The following is a 22,400-nucleotide window of genomic DNA, read 5'->3' as shown; positions in this document are numbered from 1 at the left end:
GGAACCCATCACTGTCTATGATTTTTCCATTCTTAATATTTCAACTTCTGATTCTGCTTCCCCCAAGACGCTGTTATTGCTCTCTCTCCTTTGAAGCATATTCTAATAGTTATGGCATTTCTACAAGTGTGATCTAATCAGGTTTTGCCTATTCACTTGCCTACTGCATTTCTACCTCTGAAATTGGAAACCTACTACCCTTTACAGTACATCCCCAAGTATTGTAGAGCCCTTAACCATTGTTCAGACCTTAATACTGTCTTGCTTTCTTCTTTGCCTTGGTTCCACTTTGTTGTGATTGCACTCATGGTTCTCCTCCAAGAAGCTCCTTGGCTTTTTCTTTTGACCTCTCTGTCTTAGGGCAATCTCTCCAATGAACTGTATTACTGCCCTTATCAAAATCTATTCTGTCTCCCCTTGATCATCATATCCTTTTCAAAACTGCAACGACCTGAATTCAAAACATTTTTCTGTATTCCGTTACTTTATTCTCTAATGATATCCATCCTATTGATCCCATGATAGACGTGCTCCAATTTTCAAGCTTAAGCACACGTAACTAAAATAATTAATATCATTTCTTTAATTACTTTGCTCCTCCAGCCCCTTTTCCTCTCCTGCAGTGTGTTACATGTTCAATTTGAAACTCCTTGGGATCTATATTCTTTTATTCTCCAAGCCACAGATCTGTGACCCCTTTTTAAGCTGGACCTTCACTTGACCTTCAAGTGGTATGCTGGGGGGATGCATAAAGAACTGGTGAAGGTAGCATAAAACTAAATCTGATTTGGTTTCAATGTAATTAAAATTAATATATTGAATATTCTTCTCCCTTCTGTCTCATCAGAAAGTACAATTTCTGGTAATTTCAGGAGGAGGGCTGCACTAAAGCTTGTTGTTAATCTCTAAGCACCAGGCATAATGATACTAATTCCATAATTTTAAAGATGACAAATTAATGTGTTATACTGTAATTGGGAGAGGTTTTTCATACGCTAAAGCATCAGGTACAGGATCCGTTCATATGAAACAGCCTTATATGGTGTAAGATATATCTATCTCTGGGCAATACCCAGAGCCATTAGAGCAGGAAGGCAGGGGATGCTGCGGGTCCTATCCCTGAGTGAGATACATCTGGTGGAACCCAGAAGAAGAGCCTTCTCCATGGTGGCTCCCTCTCTCTGGAACATCATTCCCCCAGAGATTAGACTGTCCCCTCAATAATACTCTCTTCCAGAAGGCACTGAAGACCTGGTTCTTCCAGCAGGCCTGGGGAACCTAGAGCGGGATGGAGCCCACCAAATGGCTCATGTGATCTGCTGTCGTCAGAGCGGGTGTGTGTGAATTAGGGGGTGATCTTTTATTTATTTATTTTCAGATATTGTTCTATTGTATTATTAACAATGTATTTATTTGATTCTTTTTTTTAGTTTTTAGTTTTTATTTTAAATATGGTTTTACATTCTGTAAGCTACCTCGAGTCGCCATGGACGAACAGGCGGCAATATTAAATAAATAAATAAATAAATACCTCTGGGCTATATTGGTCATATGTTGCAGCACTCTCCGCGTGGAGAGCTAGTAATGTGGCTCCACAAGATTATAAACTTGTGCGAGACAACCCGGCTGAACCTGTGGGTGGTGGTGTCAAATGCATAATCAATCTGGAGTATCTATGGCCCAGAAGAGATGCAATTCTAGCAGCACTACCCCGAAGTCTGTTGACACCAATACTCCTTGACTGTTAGCAGTTCAGCTTCTTGTGTATAGATACTTTGAAATAAACTTGTAGTACTTTTGAACTCATCCTGGTTCCTGACTTCTTGTGCCCAGCAAAATCTATCATTATGTGATTTATACACATTAACTATATTACGTATTTTACCTGTGGCCTGGGACTATTCCTCTTTACACAATATGGCCCAGCCAAACCAAAAAATTGGACAATCATGGACAACCTGACCAGCAGTGATTCCTTACAGATATTCTCATTCTTGCTACCCAGGTCAAAAATGGAATCTGAGAGCATATCTACGCAAAACAGCAATTTTCTCAGTCAACTATAAGAGCTGTTCTAAATCACAACTATATTACTAAATATTATTATTTTTATATGAGTAACACTACCCTGCAGCTTTGTTAAGAATTAATGTAATCCTGCCATCTCTAAAGGCAAGCATATGGATCATTCAACATTTTAAAATGATTTTTTTTACACTGCGGCTGAAAAGATGGAAGACTCTTATACAAAGTGGGAAAGTGGAAGAAAGAAGTCATGAGGGGGAAGAATCCCCCATCATTTAAAAGGTAAGTGCTGAAAGTAATGGAATTTTGTGCAAGTTATGAATTTTAAACCACTTCCAGAAGCTGTGTTGTTTACAACTGGATATGAGCTGTTCCTGGCAGAATACCAATAAGGGGGGCATTGGAGTACTGCTTTGGATCACTCTTTTTTTGTGTGTGTGTGCTTATTTTCAGTTTCTTTCTTTGACTTTAGCTTTTGTTGAAATTCAGGAAACAAATTAAACTCTTTTGAACATCTGAAGAAAACAGTGGGGAAATATCAAGCTTTACAAAAGGAGCAATTGAGGCACCAGAGTATTGTAAAAGAGATGATATAAGGTGCACAATTTTCATCCTCTGCAGACAATATTCTTTTCCTTCTGTTTCCCAAACCAGTATTTGTCAGTTTCTTGTTCTTTTGTAATTTTGTTTTTTAATGTTTTTGAATTTGATTCGCTATAGTGCTGTTTTTCAGCATTATATTCCCAAGAATAATCTCAAGAATCCCACTCACCACAAAACATATTATATGCAAGAGGAGCTGTAGAGTTGATGATCAATCAGAAGGAAGGAATGAAAAATAATAGATAGCAGTTTTAAAAACAACCTCTTTCCAACTCCCTTGTGAATTGGTAATATTTATCCTAAACAATGAGTGCCAATGCTTCTTCTTGAAAGAAATGTCAAATAATCTAGGTCAAACTATTTGTCCATCCAGCCCAGTATGTTTCTTGATCCTTCTAACTAGAAATGTCAGGATTTCACTCCTTATTTGCAACCTCTCATAGTTTTGCCTCGTGTTTCTTTTCTAATAATGGTGGCAGATGATTTCATAAAGGTACCTGGGCAAAGGGAATGGCACATACTCGCAGTCCATATCCATGGAACCTTTAATCTGAGCTGTCAACATTATTGTGTAGTTGGCATCATGATACAGGCAAAGAAGCTTTACTCTAAGATGGCGACTGTCTATCCTGCCCAAAGAGCTTGTCCATTGTAGTGAAAGTAAGAAATACTAGTTTATTGCTTGGCAAGATAGCTCTTGACTTTTCTACGTAGCTAGGGAAAAAATGAGACACAAACTAAATAATCAATAGACAAATCTGAAAGAAACGTTGCTGATAACAAGGATGTCATTTTAACAAAATAGTGAATTAAGAGGAGACCATAGGTCATATACTCTGTTTAATAGCTCCATTACAAATTCCAATCAATATTTTCTTATTTTGCTTAAATTTGTAGAAAAAAATATCCTGAATAGAAAATTGACACATGTCCACATGAACATTGTTGCATTATGAATGTACCTGTTCACCCCCCCCAAAAAAAAACTTTTAATCATCATTTTCTACTCCTTCTACCGCAATTGTTGACCTTTTCATCCCATACTCTGTGTTATAAATAAACTGGCTTGAAAACGTTTAGGCTTACCTATCAGAGAAGTCAGTGATGAGTAGGAGCTGACTCTCCTCATCTTGTCAATCGTCTCGAAAGACAAGATATATTCTTCATTTTCAGGGCTGCCCAAGGTGCTGCTGGCGCTGCTGCTTGTGCTCAGATTCCCCGGGGAAAATGCAACAGAGCTTCCAGCTGTTGAATAACAATAAGGATGCAGACACTGAACAAAACACTTATGCAAGGAACTATGCTCAATAAAGTATGAGTTGTATATGGAAATTTGAAAGAGAAGGGATATACTTGGTTTTGCAGTAGTGTCTATTAGCCGCATGCAGAAATCCTAGGGACTGCAGTGTGCCATTAGTTCCATCATTTTGTCACCAGGCTCCATCTGTCTGAGGCTTAGCCATCTCTAAATAAGTTTTATTTTATAAGTCAACATACAGGTTCTGTCTCTACTCTTGAAAAGCTGAAAAATATTATTTCAGAAGGGGTATCATATCACCTTCTTGTTTCTCTGTGTGATATAATATATGTGGGTATATGGACAATTTTGCATTTATTTATTTATTTTGTCATGTTTATGTAGTGTGCATGGGAGGTATGGGAGGCCCTTTGAGAGCTGTATGCAATGAAATTTCATTTTAATGTATGCCGATTGCTGTATATTCTAAGTGACAATAAAGTTATTCTAACTCTAACTCTAACTAATAGTATGCTCACTAATGGAGAAACAGAAGATCATACCAACGTTAATTTAAATACCAAAACGTATCTGACAGCAGAAATTAGCATACATATTCAACTTTGTGATGTGGAAATATTTTGGGGATGCATGAATGATTTGGGAGTCCTGCTAGATACATGTTTTTCTGTAAAAAATCAGGAAAAGATATGTAGAAAAGATTAACATAATGGAATTTAGGGAATAATAAGTGTGGGAGTCTTGCTGGTTTCATGTCCTTCCACCAAGGAACTGGCTCTTATGATTATGTTCTAAAAGCTGCATGTGAAAAGAAACTCATAAAAAGAGGGATTTTTTTCCCTTCTCTTTTTTCAGTACTGCAGCTACCTGTTTTCTCTGAAAAACTACCTTTGGGATATGGCAGCATCAGGACTTGCTTTTAGATAAGGGAATATGCAAGGTGGTCCTTCAAATGTGATCATACCTGAGCCCAAAATTTCCACTGCTAAGCAAAACCATTGTTAAGTGAGTTTTGCCCCATTTTATGACCTTTCTTGCCACAGTTGTTCAATGAATCACTGCAGTTGTTAAGTTAGCAACATGGGTTGTTAAATGAATCTGGCTTCCCCATTGACTTTGTTTTTCAGGTCACACAAAAATAATTACATGACCTTGGGAGTCTGCAATCATCTTAAATACATGCCAGTTGCCAAGCGTCCAAATTTTGATCATGTGATCACAGGAATGCTGCAATGGCCATAAATGTTAAAAATGGTCAAAGGGGATGTTTTTCACTGCCATTGTGACTTCAAACCGTAATTAAATAACATTTATTGTTAACTGAGGCCTGTCTGTAAGTGAAAATCATATGAAGATATTACATATGTATGCAACTTTGTTGTTGCAAGATGTTTCCTATTTTCTCTGCCTTCTCTTTCAGCACTTGTTTTGGGAGAGGCACAGGGATTATAGTCGACAGGACAGATATATCACTTTTGCCAATGAATCTACTTCTGGTCATGATTTTCAGGATCCGATCCCATGTCACACTATTCACAAATAGTAATTAGAAACACGGTCAACTTTTAACTATGCCATTTCTGTTGTAGTTCCAAATGCACACATGGTACAAGCAGGGGTGGGCTGCTGGGGGTTCACAGGGGTTCGGGAGAGCCCCAAGCTAAAATACTGTGCAGTTCAAAGAACCCCCAAATCCCACTCCTGGCTGGCCCTACCCATCCCACCCTGCCCCTCCCAGGAGTGCCCACAGCGCCTGTTTTGGATGCAGGTAAGTGCAGGGCATGCCGGAGGCTCGGGGAGGGTGAAAAATGGGCCTCCCGGAAGTGTGGGAAGGCCGGAAATGGGCCATTTTCCAGCTTCCAGACAGCCTCTGGAGCCTGGGGAGGCCATTTTCGCCCTCCTGGAGGCTCAAAGAAAGGTTCTGGAGCCCGGGGAGGGCAAAAACACCCCTCCTGCCATGGTGCAGGAGGCTGAATAGGCCACGCCCACCATGGCCACGCCCATCCAGCAACTGGGCAGAGAACCCTTTGCTATAATTTTTGAAGCCCACCCCTGGCTATAAGGGTATACATATACATATACACATACACATACACACACACACACACATTTAACAATGAAAAGTTATCTTACATTCTTCATTCAAACTGAGATTCTGCAGAGACTTATTCAAGTTCCTTGCTGTAGTGACTGCTCGAATATTTCCATAGGAGCTGACAGAACGGAGTTTTGGAGTACATGGATTATCTCGGACTGGAGTCAGACTTCCAACCTCTATGGAGGCAATGTAAAAATTTATCCCCGCAAAATAGCAAACAGGTAACAGTTTCAAGTAAGTCAGTGATAGTAGCCACTGCTGCCCCTTTAGAAAGGGTTTATTATTTATTTATTTTATTTATTTGCCACCTGTCTAGTATCAAAATGACTCTGGGTAGCAGTCGGTGGCGCGACGTCTTCTTTTAGCCCTTGTGTTCTTTTTTCCCATATGTTTTCCCATGGCTTTGCTTTATCTTTTACAGTCCAAAGTTGCCTCGGACCGGGAGATGGGTGGCACATAAATTTAATAAATAAATACATTTAAAATGTATCTTCTAGGCCAGGGGTGTCAAACTCAAGGCTCACAGGATGCTTAGATCTGGCCTGCGGGGCCACCCTGGAAATAGCAAAGGACTGGCCTGTGGTGCCACTGCCAGCAAAATGGAGCTCAGGATTGCTGTACATTGTCCTCGAGTCCATGATGTCCTTCTAGAGCTCTCTGTCAGAGAAAATGGAGCTCAGGGGAGCTGCACATGCCTCCGGAACTCTGTTTTCACTGCAGGAGGTCTGCAGGAGGCTGTTGCAGCTGAAAACAGGGCCCAGGCGGCTATACACACACCCCGGGCTCCATTTTAGCTGGCAGAGGGCTAGCAAAATAAACTAAAAACAAAACAAAAAGAGAAGTGTTTCCCCTTATGCACTTGAGCATGCAAGAAGGGACAGGAAAGGAGAAAGGGAAAGAGAAAAGAAAAAGAAGGAAAGATGGCAAGAGAGCACGGAAAGAAAAATAAGGATAGAGGGGAAGGAAGAAGAAAGGAGAATGAAGAAGGAAGGAAGGAAGGAAGGAAGGAAGGAAGGAAGGAAGGAAGGAAGGAAGGAAGGAAGGAAGGAAGGAAGGAAGGAAGGAAGGAAGATTATGAGAATGAGGGAGGGTCTGAAGGAAGTCCTGGCTTAACACTTGGCCACCACAGGTGCCCCAAACATGAGTTATGGTCATGCCCACCCTGACCATGCCTACTCCGGTCCCCCCGAGGTCAAACATAACCCTGACGCCCTCAATGAAATTGAGTTTGACACCCCTGTTCTAGGCAATGTACAAATAGGTCACAAATCAAGGAACAAATCATCTTAGGTAAACAAATGAATAAACAGTAAACAATGACTTAATCAAGGAACTACCAGAAGTAGAAAACAAGACTCTCATCAACCCTGACAGGGCAAGCCTCTATATATAAACTATATATATATAAACAGGCCAGATGTGGTATTCAGCAGGTTCTGACCAGTTCTGGAAAACCGGTACAGGAAATTTTGACTAGTTCAGAGAACTGGTGGTAACCTTCCCCCTGGAGTGCAGTGGGAATGGAGATTTTACAGTATCCTTCCCCTGCCACGCCTGCCAAGCCACACCCACCAAGCCATGCCACTCCCACAGAACCGGTAGTAAAAAAAATTGAATCCCACCACTGAAACAGACAGCAAATCCTACTCCCTTCTGGCACCGAAGAGTAAGTGGCACAATAGAGTAATAAAAGGTCTGCAAGAAAACAGTCAAGCTCAGAGAACACAAAGAACTCCACAAGCAACAAATTGAAAGGCTAGACTGCTTCTCTTCGTTCCTTTTAACAAATGTTCTAGTTTAGTATCAATGGGACAATCAATGGGATTTCTCAGAAGTAACATTTTAAAATTGAGATACTATTTCAATTTTCTTATTTAAAGTAGAAGAAAATGTGCAGACTGCTACCGTGCAAGAACTGTTAGAGCTATGAGGCTTACGTGACAGCCCCAAACCAAGCTGACCTCATTTGAGTTCAGCAAGGTATCATTGTTCAGGTGCAAGTCTGGATATTACAATAAAACAGCAAACAAAAAAAGCTTAACGATCTTTTTCCTGCCTACACATTTACCCAACAAATTCCATTATATTATGACTGCTTGCAATTGTTATTTATTTATCCTAGTTTTCTCCAAAAGACAGACTTAGTCGGCTATAAAAAAGCTTTCATAATGTACACCAAAGACAGCTTCTAGTGCATTTTATTTATAACCATTTATTTCTTATACAAATAATGTTGGCCTATGTTTCCACTTTTTATAATGCCCCCCACTCCTTTTAAGGCACAGTTAAAATACACATTTTATTTATTGGGTACATATAAACTGTTTCAAACAAATTTACTCCTAGCAGCATATAATTGCATGACCTCCTAATTTGGATTTAAAGAAAAATACAGTAAATCAGAAGTAAAATTTATACAGCACATAAATAAATTGGGACTTTAAAGCAGAGAATCTAATCACTGTGCAGAAGAACAGTCAAAACATCCTGCCCTTCAAGGCTTAATAGAACAACTAAGTTTTTAGACTTTCTGAAATTTAGGAGGGAAGAGACTATTTTAGTATTTGGGGGGAAGGCATTATTCCAGAGAAGAGTACATAAGGAATGAAAATCTGGAAGCTTTTATCTAAAAAAACCAACGGTCCCCCAAACAAATCTTTCCACACAAATCAAATGCATTGGAAGAAAGGACAGAAGAAACATCCCAGTCTGAATGTGGGCTTTTCCCCACTTGCACCTGCCAGGTAAAAACGAACAACAGAACTATCTGCTCCACTCCTGAGGGTATTTATTGGCTGTTTCTTATCACAGTTGCCTTCTGCAGGTATCATGAGAGAAGTTGCCTGTTTCTTGTTTTCCTTTTCGTTCTGCACCTTCTTTTTCTTTGATGCTATCAGATTGTAAAGCTATAAACCCAGAGACTGAGTTTTTGTTTTAAAACATTGTTATGTAAGGTGTTCTAGGAGCTTCTTAAACTGACCAGCAGAGTATAAATGCTTTACATAAAAAAATAAACTGCTGATGTACATAAGAATTAGCATAATGCTAAGGGAGTTCAAGCACTTCAAACAAGTTGAATTTTATTTTTTATCTTATTTTCTAACAGAATAGGGATTTTGGGGAGGGCGCTTTTAGACCTCAGATAAATTAATACGATTCAAGAAAATGGGAGAAGGAAACAAGATTTTTTCCCCAGTTTCCTGTTAAAAAAGATAGCTCAAAGAATCAACTTCTAAAATGTTGTGTCTGCAAAGAAGATGCTGGAGTACCTGGAGTAGCAGGTGAGGGCACTGCATAGTTCTTCTCTTCTTCCATAAACTGTAAGGCAACTGTACAGAAATTGGTTTCATACTGAACCACATGATGACTCAGTGCCACAACTAACTCCTGTTGAGAAACAAAGATAAAAAAATAGATCTCTGAACCCCAAGAAATTAACCACAAGAATGTTCCATCACTGGAAAGCTGTTACTAAGTAAATAGCTTGAAGTGCATAACATAGGATATTCTATCAGTAACATTGAAGTTATAGGAATATTTACTGTAATACTTTCATTATCATAGTTAGCTAAAGCAGTAATCACTAAACTAAAACTAAATCTAATGTAAGACTCAAAAAATGACATCATTTTTTTACTCCATCTTCAGCATTGACAAGCCAAGCAGCATGTATGGGATAGTAATCAAAACAATAAACAGCCTGGAAGGAAAAAAAAGAATTGGGAAGAACAGTTAAAGGCATTATGTATGCTTAGCTTAGAGAAGACTGCAGGAAGACATGATGCATTGCTCAAAGTTATTCCAGAAGACAGTACCAGAAATACTAGATTTAAACTAGGAGGAAGTAAAATTTGGCAGGACATCAAGACAGATCTAACGGCAAGAGTTACCCAAGAACGGAAACCGCCTGGAAGGAGGTGGTCTCTCTCCTTCCCTGGAGTTGTTTAAGCAAAACTGGATGGCCATCTGTTTGGGATGTTAAGAGTAAAGATTTCCAGCAATAGGCAAGGAATTAGTGCAAATGATTTTCAAAGTCCCTTCCAGCCCTTTACTTTCTGGCAAAGACTTTAAATTTAGAAAATGAAAACTATCTATCCCATCTAGCTAAACAGAGAGAATCTGTCCTAAGCTTGCTTGGAATACAATGTCACAATCACCCTGTCTATCTATAAATATAACAGGACTGGAGGAAAAGCAGAAAGCATATTCTTCTACAAAATATGGATTCTGTTCAAGGTTGTGAACATTGTATTTTTTTCTTCTGTTCAATCGTGTCCAAAACTTTGAGACCGCCTGGACTAGTCCCTGCAGTTTTCTTGGCAAGGTTTTTCAGAAGTGGTTTGCTATTGCCTACTTCCTACGGTTGGGAGAGAGTGACTGGTCCAAGATCATCTAACTGGATTTGTGCCTAGTGGAACTCCTGGACTCCTGGTTTCTACCCTGATGCCTTAGCCATTACACCAAACTGGCTTTTAACATTATATAATCTTTTACAAATAAATTCCAGACAGATTCCAGTGTAAAAGTCTCAGGAGCCTTAGAAATTGCATCATTCCTTGGGAAACGTCTATTATAGACTTTTAATCTGGAAAATAATATCCTCACTTACTGCTAAAATAATATTTGACCTCTTTGGATTGTTTTTAGAATGATCCCTACATACGTGGAACAGGCTTTCACACTGTATAAACCCAAAGTTCAATTAAACAAGGTTTCAAGCAGTGGACTAAGCCAATAAACATTGTGTTCAACCACAATGTATGACTTCCCATAACATACTAATCCCTCTGTCCTAGAATGATGCATAGATAAGCACCAATATTATCTAACAGTTAACTGAGGGATCTTATTTGAGAAAAACTTTAGGAATATCAATCTGGACACTATGTTATCTGCATACAAACATTTCATTTATTTATCTGCATCCTGCCTTTATTATTTTTACAAATAACGCAAAGCAGCGAACATACTTAATACTCCTTCCTCCTCCTATTTTCCCCACAATAGACAATCCTGCGGAAGTGGGTTGGGCTGAGACAGAATGACTGGCCCAAGGTTATCCAGTTGGCTTTCATAGCTAAGGCGGGATTTGAAGTTACCATCTCCCACTATCTAGCCTGGTGTGATGACCCAGAGTATAACACAAACGTAACAAAATCCAAAACGTAAATAAATGTCCTTTAATGCCTCCAAATTGGCTCCAATGTTCAATAATACTCAGTTGGAGATAAAACGTACTCAAAGGTAGTCTTCAAAAGAAGTCTGAATTTAATGAGCAGATAGAGGTGAAATAAAAAAACCAAACAAACTACAATGACAAAATTTCCACAACAGAACAGGAGAAGTATTTACCAAATTCAAGGATATAACAAGGTGCGTTCTGTTGGAAGGATGCCAACCAAGATAACTTCAGACCAAAATGAAACACGCTTTGCTTCTGGCAACCTGTGTTTTAACTGTCTCTCTTATATACTTGTCTCTCCAGCTGCAACCAATGGGGAGGATCATTGCCGCTTCCTCTCTTGCAAACCAAGTTATTGCCTTCTCCGTTCCTCCCTGTGTGTCTTAGAATGCAGAGGGGATGGACCTGGTTCTTCCTCTGACTGCCCAGCCGGCCTCAGCCCTTCCCCAGCCTCCTCCATAACCTCTGGAGGCACACCTCTACTCCTTGTCAGCTGTTCCTCCTCTCCCTCAGAGTCCGACTCTACCAAGGGCATGACACCTGGTGCCTTCATAATTCCAAAATAGTAACCAAGGAAGCAAATAAAATCTAGGGGAATCAGTACAAGGTTTCAGCTATCATTGAGATGCTGATTGGAAACTCTGAGATTATTTTATTTAAGCAGCCATGTTACAGGTTTTGAAGGAAAGCAAAGAGATAATTTATGTATTAGCTTGAATTTAACATTTTTATACCAGACTTAAGATCTCTGGATTCAACAATATGCCTCAGCTCTTACAAAAATGCATTGGGCTGTTCCTATTTATTTCTGAAGAGCACATACATTTCCTTCCTTGAAAACAACTGACAGCAATGCTTAGCTAATATATTCTCTTGCTTTAGTGTAGTTGAAAGCTTTTTGTGACCATAAAAAAAAGCACAAGAAAATCAAGTCCCTAGAAATCAGTATTCTGACAAAATTAATACCCATCTGTCACCTCAAGTGAGAATGAGGGTACTTTTTTATATGTTGCTTGGTGAAACATTGATTTTTCCTTCACTTTGGCATAAGGATCTGAAGAAGGCAGGAACATTTGACTCCAAAATGTATTATTTGCAACAAAAGGCTCTTTTATTATTGGATAGGCTACCCTCATTATTTGATTCAAACCAGTATTGTCAAACTGTCCTGGAAATAGTGAATAGGAAGAGATGAAATTATAGCATTCTTTTCCTATCCATAATTTTATCCATGAAAACATAATTTACCACACTGCCATTTTAGTTTAGTTTGAGGATAACCTGCCTTATTAAAAAAGGCAATTATTTTCTGGAACTACCAGACAATGAAACTAGGAAACTGACAATTGGAAATCTTAAAAATCTCAGGTTTATTTTCTTGAAATGTCTATCAACAACGAATTAAGAAAAATGACAGCTATAAAGGAAGGTCAGAAACATATCCTTGCATTTTATTTACAAATCTACTACTAAGGCATCAGGCTAGCAAATGGGAGACCATGAGTTCTAGTCCTGCCTTAGGAGTAAAACCAGCTGGATGACCATGGGTCATCACTTTCTGTCAGCCACAGGAAGGAGCCAACAGCAAATTACTTCTGGAAAACTTTGCCAAGAAAATAGCAGGGACTTGTCCAGGCAGTCTCTGAAAATCAGATATGATTGAATGGAAGAAAAAAAACCACATAGAAAAGTCAGTTAGAAAAGATCAGAAACAGTTTGCTTATAATATGCTGAAACCAAGCAGGACATTCTGGCCATTCTTTATACCTCAGTGCTATCAAGTGATTAATATGCTACTTTTCTGTAAAAGGAAATCAAAGCAGACCAAGATCAGTTTATTACATTGTTCTCCCATCCTTTCCCCCACCTGCAGGTTAGAGAGCTCTTTCTAGAATGAAGTTGTTCTCTTACATTCCTGCATTGCCTTATCCTTTCTTTTTTCTTCTAGAGGACTGCCATATATTTCTATTTCCAGTAGAAAATATTATTTCATATTTAATGTCACAGATTTAATGCCACAGACTGCACTCTGTGGCTTCCGGTTTTGAACTTCCCCGAAGACGGACCACTGACCGCGACTGTGCATGGCTTTGGTCTGTGCTTCGGCATCAGAGAGCCCCAATCTATCAGATTTGGGGCAGAAGCCGCCTTGTGGGGCGGCAGAGGAAGGGGAGACCGTCAGCTGGGTAGAGGGGAGTCACAAATCCCCTCCTTGGCTTGGCAATCCTGAAGATGCCTGAAGAGGTGGTCTAAAATGGCCATCCTGAAGGGGAAGATTAGGCTGGAATAAGATTGCGCAGGAGAGAGAAAGAAGCGAACAGCAGGAGGAACGGGTCTATATAATTAAATGGAAGATACCCCCCAGGATTAACATTTCAAAGAATTTTTAAGAAAGGATTTAAAGCGGTGAAGAGAAAGAGAGAAAAAAAGGTGTGAATTGCAGTGGGGCTTTGAACCGAGAAAGGTAGAAGCTGGAAGAAGGAATCATCTTATCAATTTGGATAAGTATATTCTGAGTATAGGCACTAATAAAGCTGAACTATAAATTATTAAAGAGAAAATTTAATACTAATTGGATTTGATCTTTTTGTTTGGAAGATTGTGGTTTAAAAAGCGCTGAGTAATTGAAAAAAAAAAAGAAAAGAGGGGGTGAAGATCTGTTATAACAAAGAGTGCCATCTAATTTAAATCTAACTTGTTCTTCTTTTAAAAGATTCTGTTTCTTAAAACCTGTAAGGAAGATTGATACAATAAAACAAGAATTTTGAAAAATTGAAACAAAGAAAGAAACAGGAAGATTCTGCTATTGGATTAATTGTTGATTCTGGCATGGATTTGGCATTGGATTAGCTGAGGACTAAAACTTGAGAGGAAGAAAATAAAAACTGACTGTTGGAAATTAACTTCAAAGACACTATTTGGATTAAATTGCTAACTAGAAAGTTGTAAAATGGTGATATCTCTTTTGGAATTAAAAATGGAATTTAGAAGCATGAAAATGCAATTGCAGAATATGAACAACAAAGACAAAAGACAGAAGAGGAGGTGGAGCAAATCATAGAAGGGGCCAACTTTAATTATCATCGAGAACAAAGATCTCCGGAAAGAAAGAGGAAAAGAGTTGGAAATAAATAGATTTAAGAAGTTAAATAAAGAGGGGAATATCCGGAAAATTAAAAAAGGGAAAAAGAATCAGCAGAAATTTGAAGGGTGGAAGGAAGCTATAAATAGAGAGGGGGATAAAAACTGAAGTGAAAGAATAAAGGGGAAAATACAAGGGGAAAGAAGGGATAAGAAACAGTCCTTGGGAACAAAGAAACATGGGAATTGTAAAAAAAAAAAGGGGAAAATCGTTTAATTAGTTGGTTGATTAATATTTAGAGAGGGATTCTGCAAGGTACTGGAGGGTAACATAAATAAATTTATAGTTATGAAATAGGGACATATAGATTGATAAGATGGAAAACAGAACTGTTATTTCTTGATAATGGAATCTAATGCTCTTTTCCTTTATGTATAGAGATAATTGTAAGAAATAATGGAATATGTTTATTAAATATATTGAAATATTTCTAGGACTGGAATGTAGGCTTTTTTGTTTAAATATGAATGGAATAATTAATTGAATATGTGTATTAAATATATTGAAATAAATGAAACGATATAGGAGGAGAGCTGAAATGGAATTAACATCAAGGTTTAGGATTAAATAAGTAGATTAATATGTCCCTTTTTTTTGCAATTGTAAATAAATCTTATGAAATTAAAAAGGGGGAAAACCATGCAGAATCTGATTTTTATATGCTATGTAGGTTTAAAGGGATTATTAATTTTAATGTTTTAGGTAATAAAATGTTAAACTTTTAATGGAATTTAAAAGGGGAGATAATTAATGAATATGTAATTTAGAGGTGGCGCACTTAAACTGATATTTTAGGGGGAGAAACCAATTTATAGAAGGAGTGTTTTTAATTAGAATTTAAGATGAAATATACAATGTGACAGTTAAAAGTACTAAAGTATAATAATTTTGAAGCTAACATAAGTGAATTAAATAATAAGATAAGCATTTGGAATAATATAATAAAATAGAAAATCTATAAAAGCATTGCTAAGATAAGAAATTGGATACAAAAACTGAATATGTAACTATGGTCATATTTGTATGTATATGTGAAACCTGTAATCATGCTGTTCACTAAAAAGAGATGTTAAAATGTGAAAACTGAATAAAACTTGTTTTTTTTTTTAAAAAAAGACTGTGCTATGCAAACAGTGATCAACAGAAAAGCTTTTCAGAGACAGAACCCATCTCCTAAAAGAGGAATGAAAATTTCTGTAAACAGTCTTAGTTTGAAAGCACAGAACAAGACAGGAATCTCCTCCTCCTCCTCCCCCTCCTGCCTGTTGTTGTTGGTTTAAACAGAGGAGCTCCAGATAAAAGTAGTAGTATACAGCATAACAGCTTGCTGCTGACAATTATCACTTATCTTTGGCATTCAGCAACATACTTTCTAACAGTGAATATTTTGCCAGGTCTAAAATTATCCTTTTTTAATACCCAGTTTTTCATTATTTTGTTATACAATGGCCCTTTTCTATTTCAAAAAGGGTTATTCACACTGAAATGCCACATTGACAGCAAACCAACTGGGTGCAAAGAACTATCAGGTCAGGCAAGAAACAGCAGCTCATGTTTTAGAATGACGGGCCACTGGAGCAAAATGGTAGCTATATCCCTATAGCTCCATCCAACATGTCTTTTGCAGCAAGTGCTTTCTATCTTAACCCTGTGAGTTGAGCTTAACTCTATTTCTTTTAAAACAATGTTCAGGCTGAAAGCACAAAGCCAAGTGCAAAAAACGATATTTTTAGAAGCCTCTCAGGGAAGAAAGAGGCAAAATATTCTGCACCACCTGACTTGCCATTCACTGATGAACCACAGCCAATATACCCTGAAGAAGTGCAGAAAATTAGATGACAGAACTAGCCGTCAAGCAGTTGAAATCCCTGGAGAGGGCCTTAGGCATTAACTCCCTTTTTACCCACTTCTCATGAGTCAGCAGAATAAAGAAAAATAAATGTCAGCTCGAATTTCTTTTTTGTTAGAAGAATCTTATCTGAAAGAATTGACAAGTTGGGAAAATGGCACCTGCTCATAGATGAAGCACCCTCAGTTACCAGGGATTAATATTGAAAAGGAGGAGGAGCTGGAGGAGAGAGGGGCAGCTTTTAAAACCCCACAGTACTTTCCCCTGAGTAAAAAACAGGCTAAAATCTCCTTTCTAAGCTTTAAGTGCTATAAAAAGTAGAAACAAAGAACTGCCCATCTCTCTTTGGTTTTGGTACAGTCCGTAGAGCCTCTCTCATTTCCTGTGGAAATTTGGTATCAATCCTATGAGCCAGTTTTAGGGTCAAATCACCTAGAATTCATAAGGAATAGTATCAGGAAAAAAAAACCCTCCCAGTAAACAAAGATATTCAGAATGTTATGTACAGCTACTCCTCATTTAGCATTCAGTGACTGATCTTCAAAGTTCCTGTCATCCCAGCATCCCCATGGTTAAATGTTCAAGACCCGGGTGCTTGGCAAGTGGCTTGCACTCAAGAAAGTTCCATAGTCAAGGGATCTCTACTGTGATCTTCCCTGCTGGCTTCTCCAAAGCAAAGTCAGTGAGTGAGGAAGCCAGCAGTTAAGTTGCAAGTTGCTGAAGTAAGTTGCTCATACCCTCTATCACCTAGCGTCAGCCACCCCCTGCCCCATTATGCTCATGTCATGTCTTGGGAGCCACCGCTGTACTCTTCTCCCATAGGGCAACAGCTACCTTTGGTCCTGCCATGTTTGTACTTTATCAGCCACCCACAGACCCTTCCCCACATAACAGCAGTCACTTACCAGCTAATTGGTCTGCTTACAAGCCACCTGGGACTTGTTTAATGATCCTTGCTTAACAGGGGAATAGAGCAGTAACTAACTGCTAACTGATGTGGTTTTGTGACATCATGTTTTACGACTGCACCACTTATTTAGTAACAGACATTCCAATCCAAATTACTGTTGTTAATTGAGGAGTACCTGTACTTAAAACTAATAACGCTGATACTAACATCTGTCCCTCCTACCCCTTTTGCTATACCTTTCGGACCATGGGGCTTCCATCATTAATGAGCTGGGCCAGCATCATGGCAACATTGTGATCGATTGTAGTGGAATGATCTGTCCGCTCAGCAGAATTGCCTACAAAAGTGCCAAGGGCAAAGACTGCTGCACAGCGAACCTACAAGAGAAAGAGAAGACATCATAACAGAGCACAAGAGTCTTTGCAAAGAATAGGCCAAATCAGGTTTCCTACTGAAAAATGCAGGTGTCAATCAGATGTACTTGGGCAAAGAGATATTCAGACTGGAAACTCATTCAAAAAATTTAAACATGTATTCATTGCAGTCTAATAAGTAACAAAAAATGCTAATTGATTAAAGAGCTCTCCACATCTACTTGTGCATTTGTTAATTTGCTGCTGCTAGTTGAAGCGTTAGACGTACTTAAAAGGCATATTTGATTTTCCCACTAAAATGAATGCCTTACAATGAATGCCTTTATCTTCTAAACAAACAACGAATGATTAGATTTATCAATTAACATCAATAAGTTAATAAACTGAGTCAGATTGCAATCCTACAGCAGGAAGTCCTCCAAACAAGTCACTAAACAAAGCGATTCCTAAGTGAAGCCATGTCTTTGCTTATGACCTTACTTCAGCTTCCCTTTGCTCTACAGACCTACAAAGATCATACATGTGAGAATTGGTCATAAGATCACTTTTTCATCTAACTGTGAACGGTCACTAAATGAGGTAGTTGCTAAGCAAAAACCACCCGTGCTCAAGATTAACCAAAAGCCTTTTAAAAAGTTGCCTGTTGGCTCTTTTTAATATCTCAATGGTCATCCTGCAAAAAATAGTGCATGGCTCTTCCTTTTAGGCAATCGCTGAAGCAGTTCTGTAACCCAGGGAAGCTACCGGTAATTAAGGCAGCTAATTAGAACAGGTTCTCCTTGCTGGAAGAGATTTGTTTTGGAACCTAGCAAATTACCTCAGGTATTGAATCAGAGAGAAGGCTGTAGAGCTTTTCGTGAGCACTGTCCCTCACGCCGCACCATCTCGCAGAGTCAAAATTCTGCCAGATGCGGCCCAAGCAAATAGCCACCCACTGGCGCAGCAGAGGGTGTGGATCATTCAGCTGCTCCAGGCAAATGGCAATCAAGTTCCCTTGGAGGCAAGCTTCCTGCAAGAAAAGGCCTTCGTGATATCGCAATCCATTTCTTACCAGTATATAAATCTTAAAGGCAAGATATTCCCAAGGGAAATGAGGCAGAAGGGCCCGGGCTTAAATCAGTGCTATCTAACTTTTTTTAAAAAAAAATTTAAGGTTACTGAATCAAACCTCACTTTTTCTTCACTTCTACTCACCTGTCCTGTGTTGTAGTTGTTGACAATCACTGCCAAGATGAAAGCTGTCATTGTTCTGTGTTCAGCCTTAACATACAGACACAAGAATATTTTTATTAATGGATCTTGGGTAAAGCAACACAGGAATCCTTTAGGCAAAAGCTTTAAAAGAGAAACAGCATCTTTTACAAAGATGTGCGCTGGAGGACTCCAGGAAGTTGTAAATTTAATATACAATTTATTTAACTGAACAGGAAAATGGTCACGAAAGCAAACCAATCCTTTTCAGATGGTAATATGGGTGCCCTTTGATAGAATTAATTCAACTTCAGGACTGAAGTTTTCTAATGTGATGCCAGACAGCGCTGTTTGAAAATAATATCAACAATCATAAAGTTAATATAGGCAATACACCATACAAGCACAGGAATGTGTCAAAATAAGAAGCCTATATATTGTACATCTCTAAAAGTAGCATGGGTATTTTCTACTAACTCTATATTCATGCATGTCAAATAGGCAACAACAGTATTGCTTTGTGCTTCAAATGCTGTTAAAGAACCATGCAGAACCTTTTCCAAGGTCCCTTGAAAGATTGGAAATTATTTTTTCTCTAATTTCTCCAGGTTACATATTATTAAAAATATACAAGGAAGGAACCGGGGCCCACTTGATTCATGGAAGAAACTGCAATTTACAGAAAAATTCTTAGCACAATTATTTTTCTCAACAGACTATATTTATACATGGTGCTCACTGAACAACCATTCATCAGCAACCGTTTGAAGTTATGGCGGTGCTGAATTAGTGGTAGTTACACCTGGTCTTTGAAGGTCCAGCTGCCGCAGTGTCCCACGTTCACGTTCTTCTGCTCTGCCTGAACTGCTTCTGCTTCTACTCCCCTCACCTCTGCCTTTTGGGCTGCCCTGCATCTGCCGCCTATCTCTGTTCCTGCCAAAAGAACAGAGATGGGGACAGCCAGGCAGATAGTGGGAGCTGAAGCAAAGGAAGTTCGTTTCAGGTAGGAGAAAAACTTAAAGAGATTCACATTCCTGATCTAGTGACCGCAACCAGGGCTGCCTGAATTGCTGGCGCTAAGTAGTGGGGGGGGGGTCACATGATGTTCTGCTTAACAACTGCTTCACTTAATTACATAATTTCTGGTCCTAGATAGCGTCCATGGAGATTCTCAGTCCTCCAGGTCATTGTTGTCCCAAAGGAGTTTTTTTTAAAGGCAAACTGGACTTTCTCTGTTTTTCACTTCTCATCCAAGAAGTTTCTTCAGTTTTGAAACAGTATCTTTGGGACCTAGGTAGGGTTGATAAGTGAGTACTATCTGTATAACTATTCTTATACAGTAACTTTTTCATGTGGAACTATTATTCAGGTCTGCTGTGGCCTTATTCACAAAGACCCAAATAGTTTAATTGAAGACAAATAATTAAAATGCATTGCGCCTTGTGAAATAGAATATCTCTTATTCCAACATTGCAATAAGAACATTGAAGGAGCAGACCAAAGACTAACCTGTTTTCTAACAACAAACAAGTTCACAGGGGATGAAGGCAACAGTCTCCCCCCCTTACTCTAGCACAAGGCATTCAACAGCTTTTGGATGCTGATGTTTCATTTTGTTCTGATGGACAGACTACAGCCTATTCACATGTTATTTCCATGTAGCTAATGGCAGAAGAAAGGGTATAACTGGCATACCCTATGTTAGTATAATTGCTCCCTGAGCTTGAGCATGAAGAGATGAACAGGAAAATTTACTTCTAAGTGTGGCTCTTATATTGGAGGCCCATCCAATAGAACTGTGCATACTTTATAGATGATTCAGGAGAAATGCTTCAGACTTCATGAGAACACAGTACTTTTCCACTATTAATGAAAAAAGGTCCAGTTGCTTTGAGAAATATATTAATTTTAAGAAACCAGAGAAGCCTGAAAAAAGCAGGTTTGTTACAATCAACAGCAGAGAAGTACTATATTGTGCAAGGTCTGAATCATTTTCAAGGCATGCACAACCTAGTGTTAAAATCAAGACAACTGTGATAACACAAAGGAATCTCACAGGAAAGCAGCTGGACATTAATAGACTCTCCTATTCTCACCAGGGTGCTCAGCAGAGGAAATCAGAGAAGTGAAGTTAGCATAACAGCACTATCTCAGATAACTTCCTTTTGAATAAGGCACGAATAGCCCATCTAGCCAGTAATTTAATTAACAAACAAATGTACCATCACCATGTTTTATATTAATTAACTCACTAAGATTAATTCAGTCATATTGCATAAAGAATCATATACCCACGAATGTCCTGAATACACTGTCAATATTTTTAACAGCTTAAGGAGAGGGAAAAAGTTATATTTACTTTTTTCACTGCTGTTATTCAACAAAACATACTGCATATTAGAATGGTGTAAGAATTCTTACCATCTACAAAACCTCATTAAGTCACATAAGAGTTGCACGTGAGCCAAGACACCACAGATAAGTTGTAAACAGATGGATGGGAGGGAGGGGAAGTGATGGAAAGGAAAGGGGATTGATTACTTAATCTTACCGGCATATAAGGATCTGCTAAAACAGAAAGGAAGTATTTGTGACCATTGTCCTTCACAAGGTCAGCTTGGCATGACTAAAAAACAAGATTGAGGGTGAGGAAAGAGAAGAAAGAACACAGTTAAGTTCAATAAACTGAAAAAAAATATTCTAAGCCTTCAGATGATTTATGAATATTTCATGCCATTGTAATTTTTCTCCTTCAAATTCAATTTTCAATTGATCTGAGAAACAAAATAGCAGAAGTAAGCTTCTTCTGCCAGGACATCGGCCAAGAAATCTTGGTCAAGATTTATATCATGGAAGCAAAGGACATCTGCTTCATGCCCAAGGCCTACAGGCAGCTTTGTTTGCTTGGAGAGTCCTTTCAAGTAATTACCAACAAACTTTACCTTCAAGGAACAGTACATCTTTTGTTCATTCAGTCTGTACAATAAACTAGGAGTACCATCATTGGTAAGCCAGGTATAGCGGAAAAAAAATATTCTTCCATAATAGTCAACTGTATTTTTTTCTCTAACTGATAACATCTAAGGGCTTTTCTGATTCATCTTTTGTAAAATCTATGTCCATTAAGACATAAAGCCTAGGGAAGAGGGAACAAACTTAATGACTGACATATTTTTTCTTTCAACAGTTACCCTGGGTGACTCCTTTGGTGCTTGCATCCTTTTTTTTCTATTGTCTGGATAAAAACCAAGTCTCCTCGATGTACGTAGTTACAAGTCAAAATCATATATGTACATACATTCCATTAACATGATTAACATCTGCATATATCACCAAGCCTCCTTTCTTTTTTTTAACAAAATTGCCCAGGCTGTATTTTCTTGAGCTCCGATAGAGATGGGAGGTAAGGAACATCACAAGCACCCTAGCACACATACTCACAAAGGCATTGATTTTGCTTTCATCTTTTTTTTTTTTGAATGGGGGAGAGAGGAAAAAAAAACCTTGAGTGTAAAGAGGTGCTGAAGAAATAAAACACTGGTTTACCACTGCTCTGTTCTTGGTAATATCTAAATCGATGTGGATGAATACAGTTCCTGAGGAACAACAGAGTTTTCTGTATTCTACACAGTAGTGATTTTTTAAGCTGTGCAGATGCAGATAGATAAACTCAACAAGATGTCCATAACAAAGTACACTGCTCAAAAAATAAAGGGAACACCTAAACAACACAATGTAACTCCAAGTCAATCACACTTCTGTGAAATC

General features: G+C 38.5%; 1 protein-coding gene and 1 long non-coding RNA gene across 7 annotated transcripts in view; one reads left to right on the top strand and one right to left on the bottom strand.

Annotated features, from left to right (window-relative positions):
* RPTOR (regulatory associated protein of MTOR complex 1) overlaps positions 1-22,400 on the bottom strand; it is a 376,730-nt gene that overhangs the window by 89,587 nt on the left and 264,743 nt on the right. For all 3 annotated transcript variants that reach the window (XM_026701786.2, XM_026701785.2, XM_087924955.1), the window contains 7 exons: positions 21,184-21,258; positions 18,636-18,701; positions 18,259-18,450; positions 17,304-17,444; positions 9,254-9,371; positions 6,020-6,160; positions 3,715-3,873 (listed from right to left, as the gene is read on the bottom strand). In XM_026701786.2, the coding sequence (XP_026557571.1) occupies positions 3,715-3,873; positions 6,020-6,160; positions 9,254-9,371; positions 17,304-17,444; positions 18,259-18,450; positions 18,636-18,701; positions 21,184-21,258 (892 nt within the window). The remainder of the gene's footprint in view (positions 1-3,714; positions 3,874-6,019; positions 6,161-9,253; positions 9,372-17,303; positions 17,445-18,258; positions 18,451-18,635; positions 18,702-21,183; positions 21,259-22,400) is intronic.
* LOC148127018 (uncharacterized) lies at positions 2,223-15,423 on the top strand. Of its 4 annotated transcripts, none has more exons than XR_015741836.1 (4): positions 2,223-2,307; positions 2,515-2,622; positions 9,091-9,265; positions 13,880-15,423. It is a non-coding gene; the product is annotated as an uncharacterized LOC148127018 (long non-coding RNA). The 4 variants fall into 4 exon arrangements; XR_015741837.1 differs by lacking the exon at positions 9,091-9,265 and adding an exon at positions 6,097-6,205; XR_015741838.1 differs by lacking the exon at positions 9,091-9,265.

This window comes from Pseudonaja textilis, chromosome 2, assembly GCF_049901715.1.
Source record: "Pseudonaja textilis isolate UNSWEBS1 chromosome 2, rPseTex1.2, whole genome shotgun sequence".
Taxonomy (NCBI): Eukaryota; Metazoa; Chordata; class Lepidosauria; order Squamata; family Elapidae; genus Pseudonaja; species Pseudonaja textilis.
Note: the sequence above shows the minus strand (reverse complement) of the source record. Positions and strands in the feature narration are given on the sequence as shown.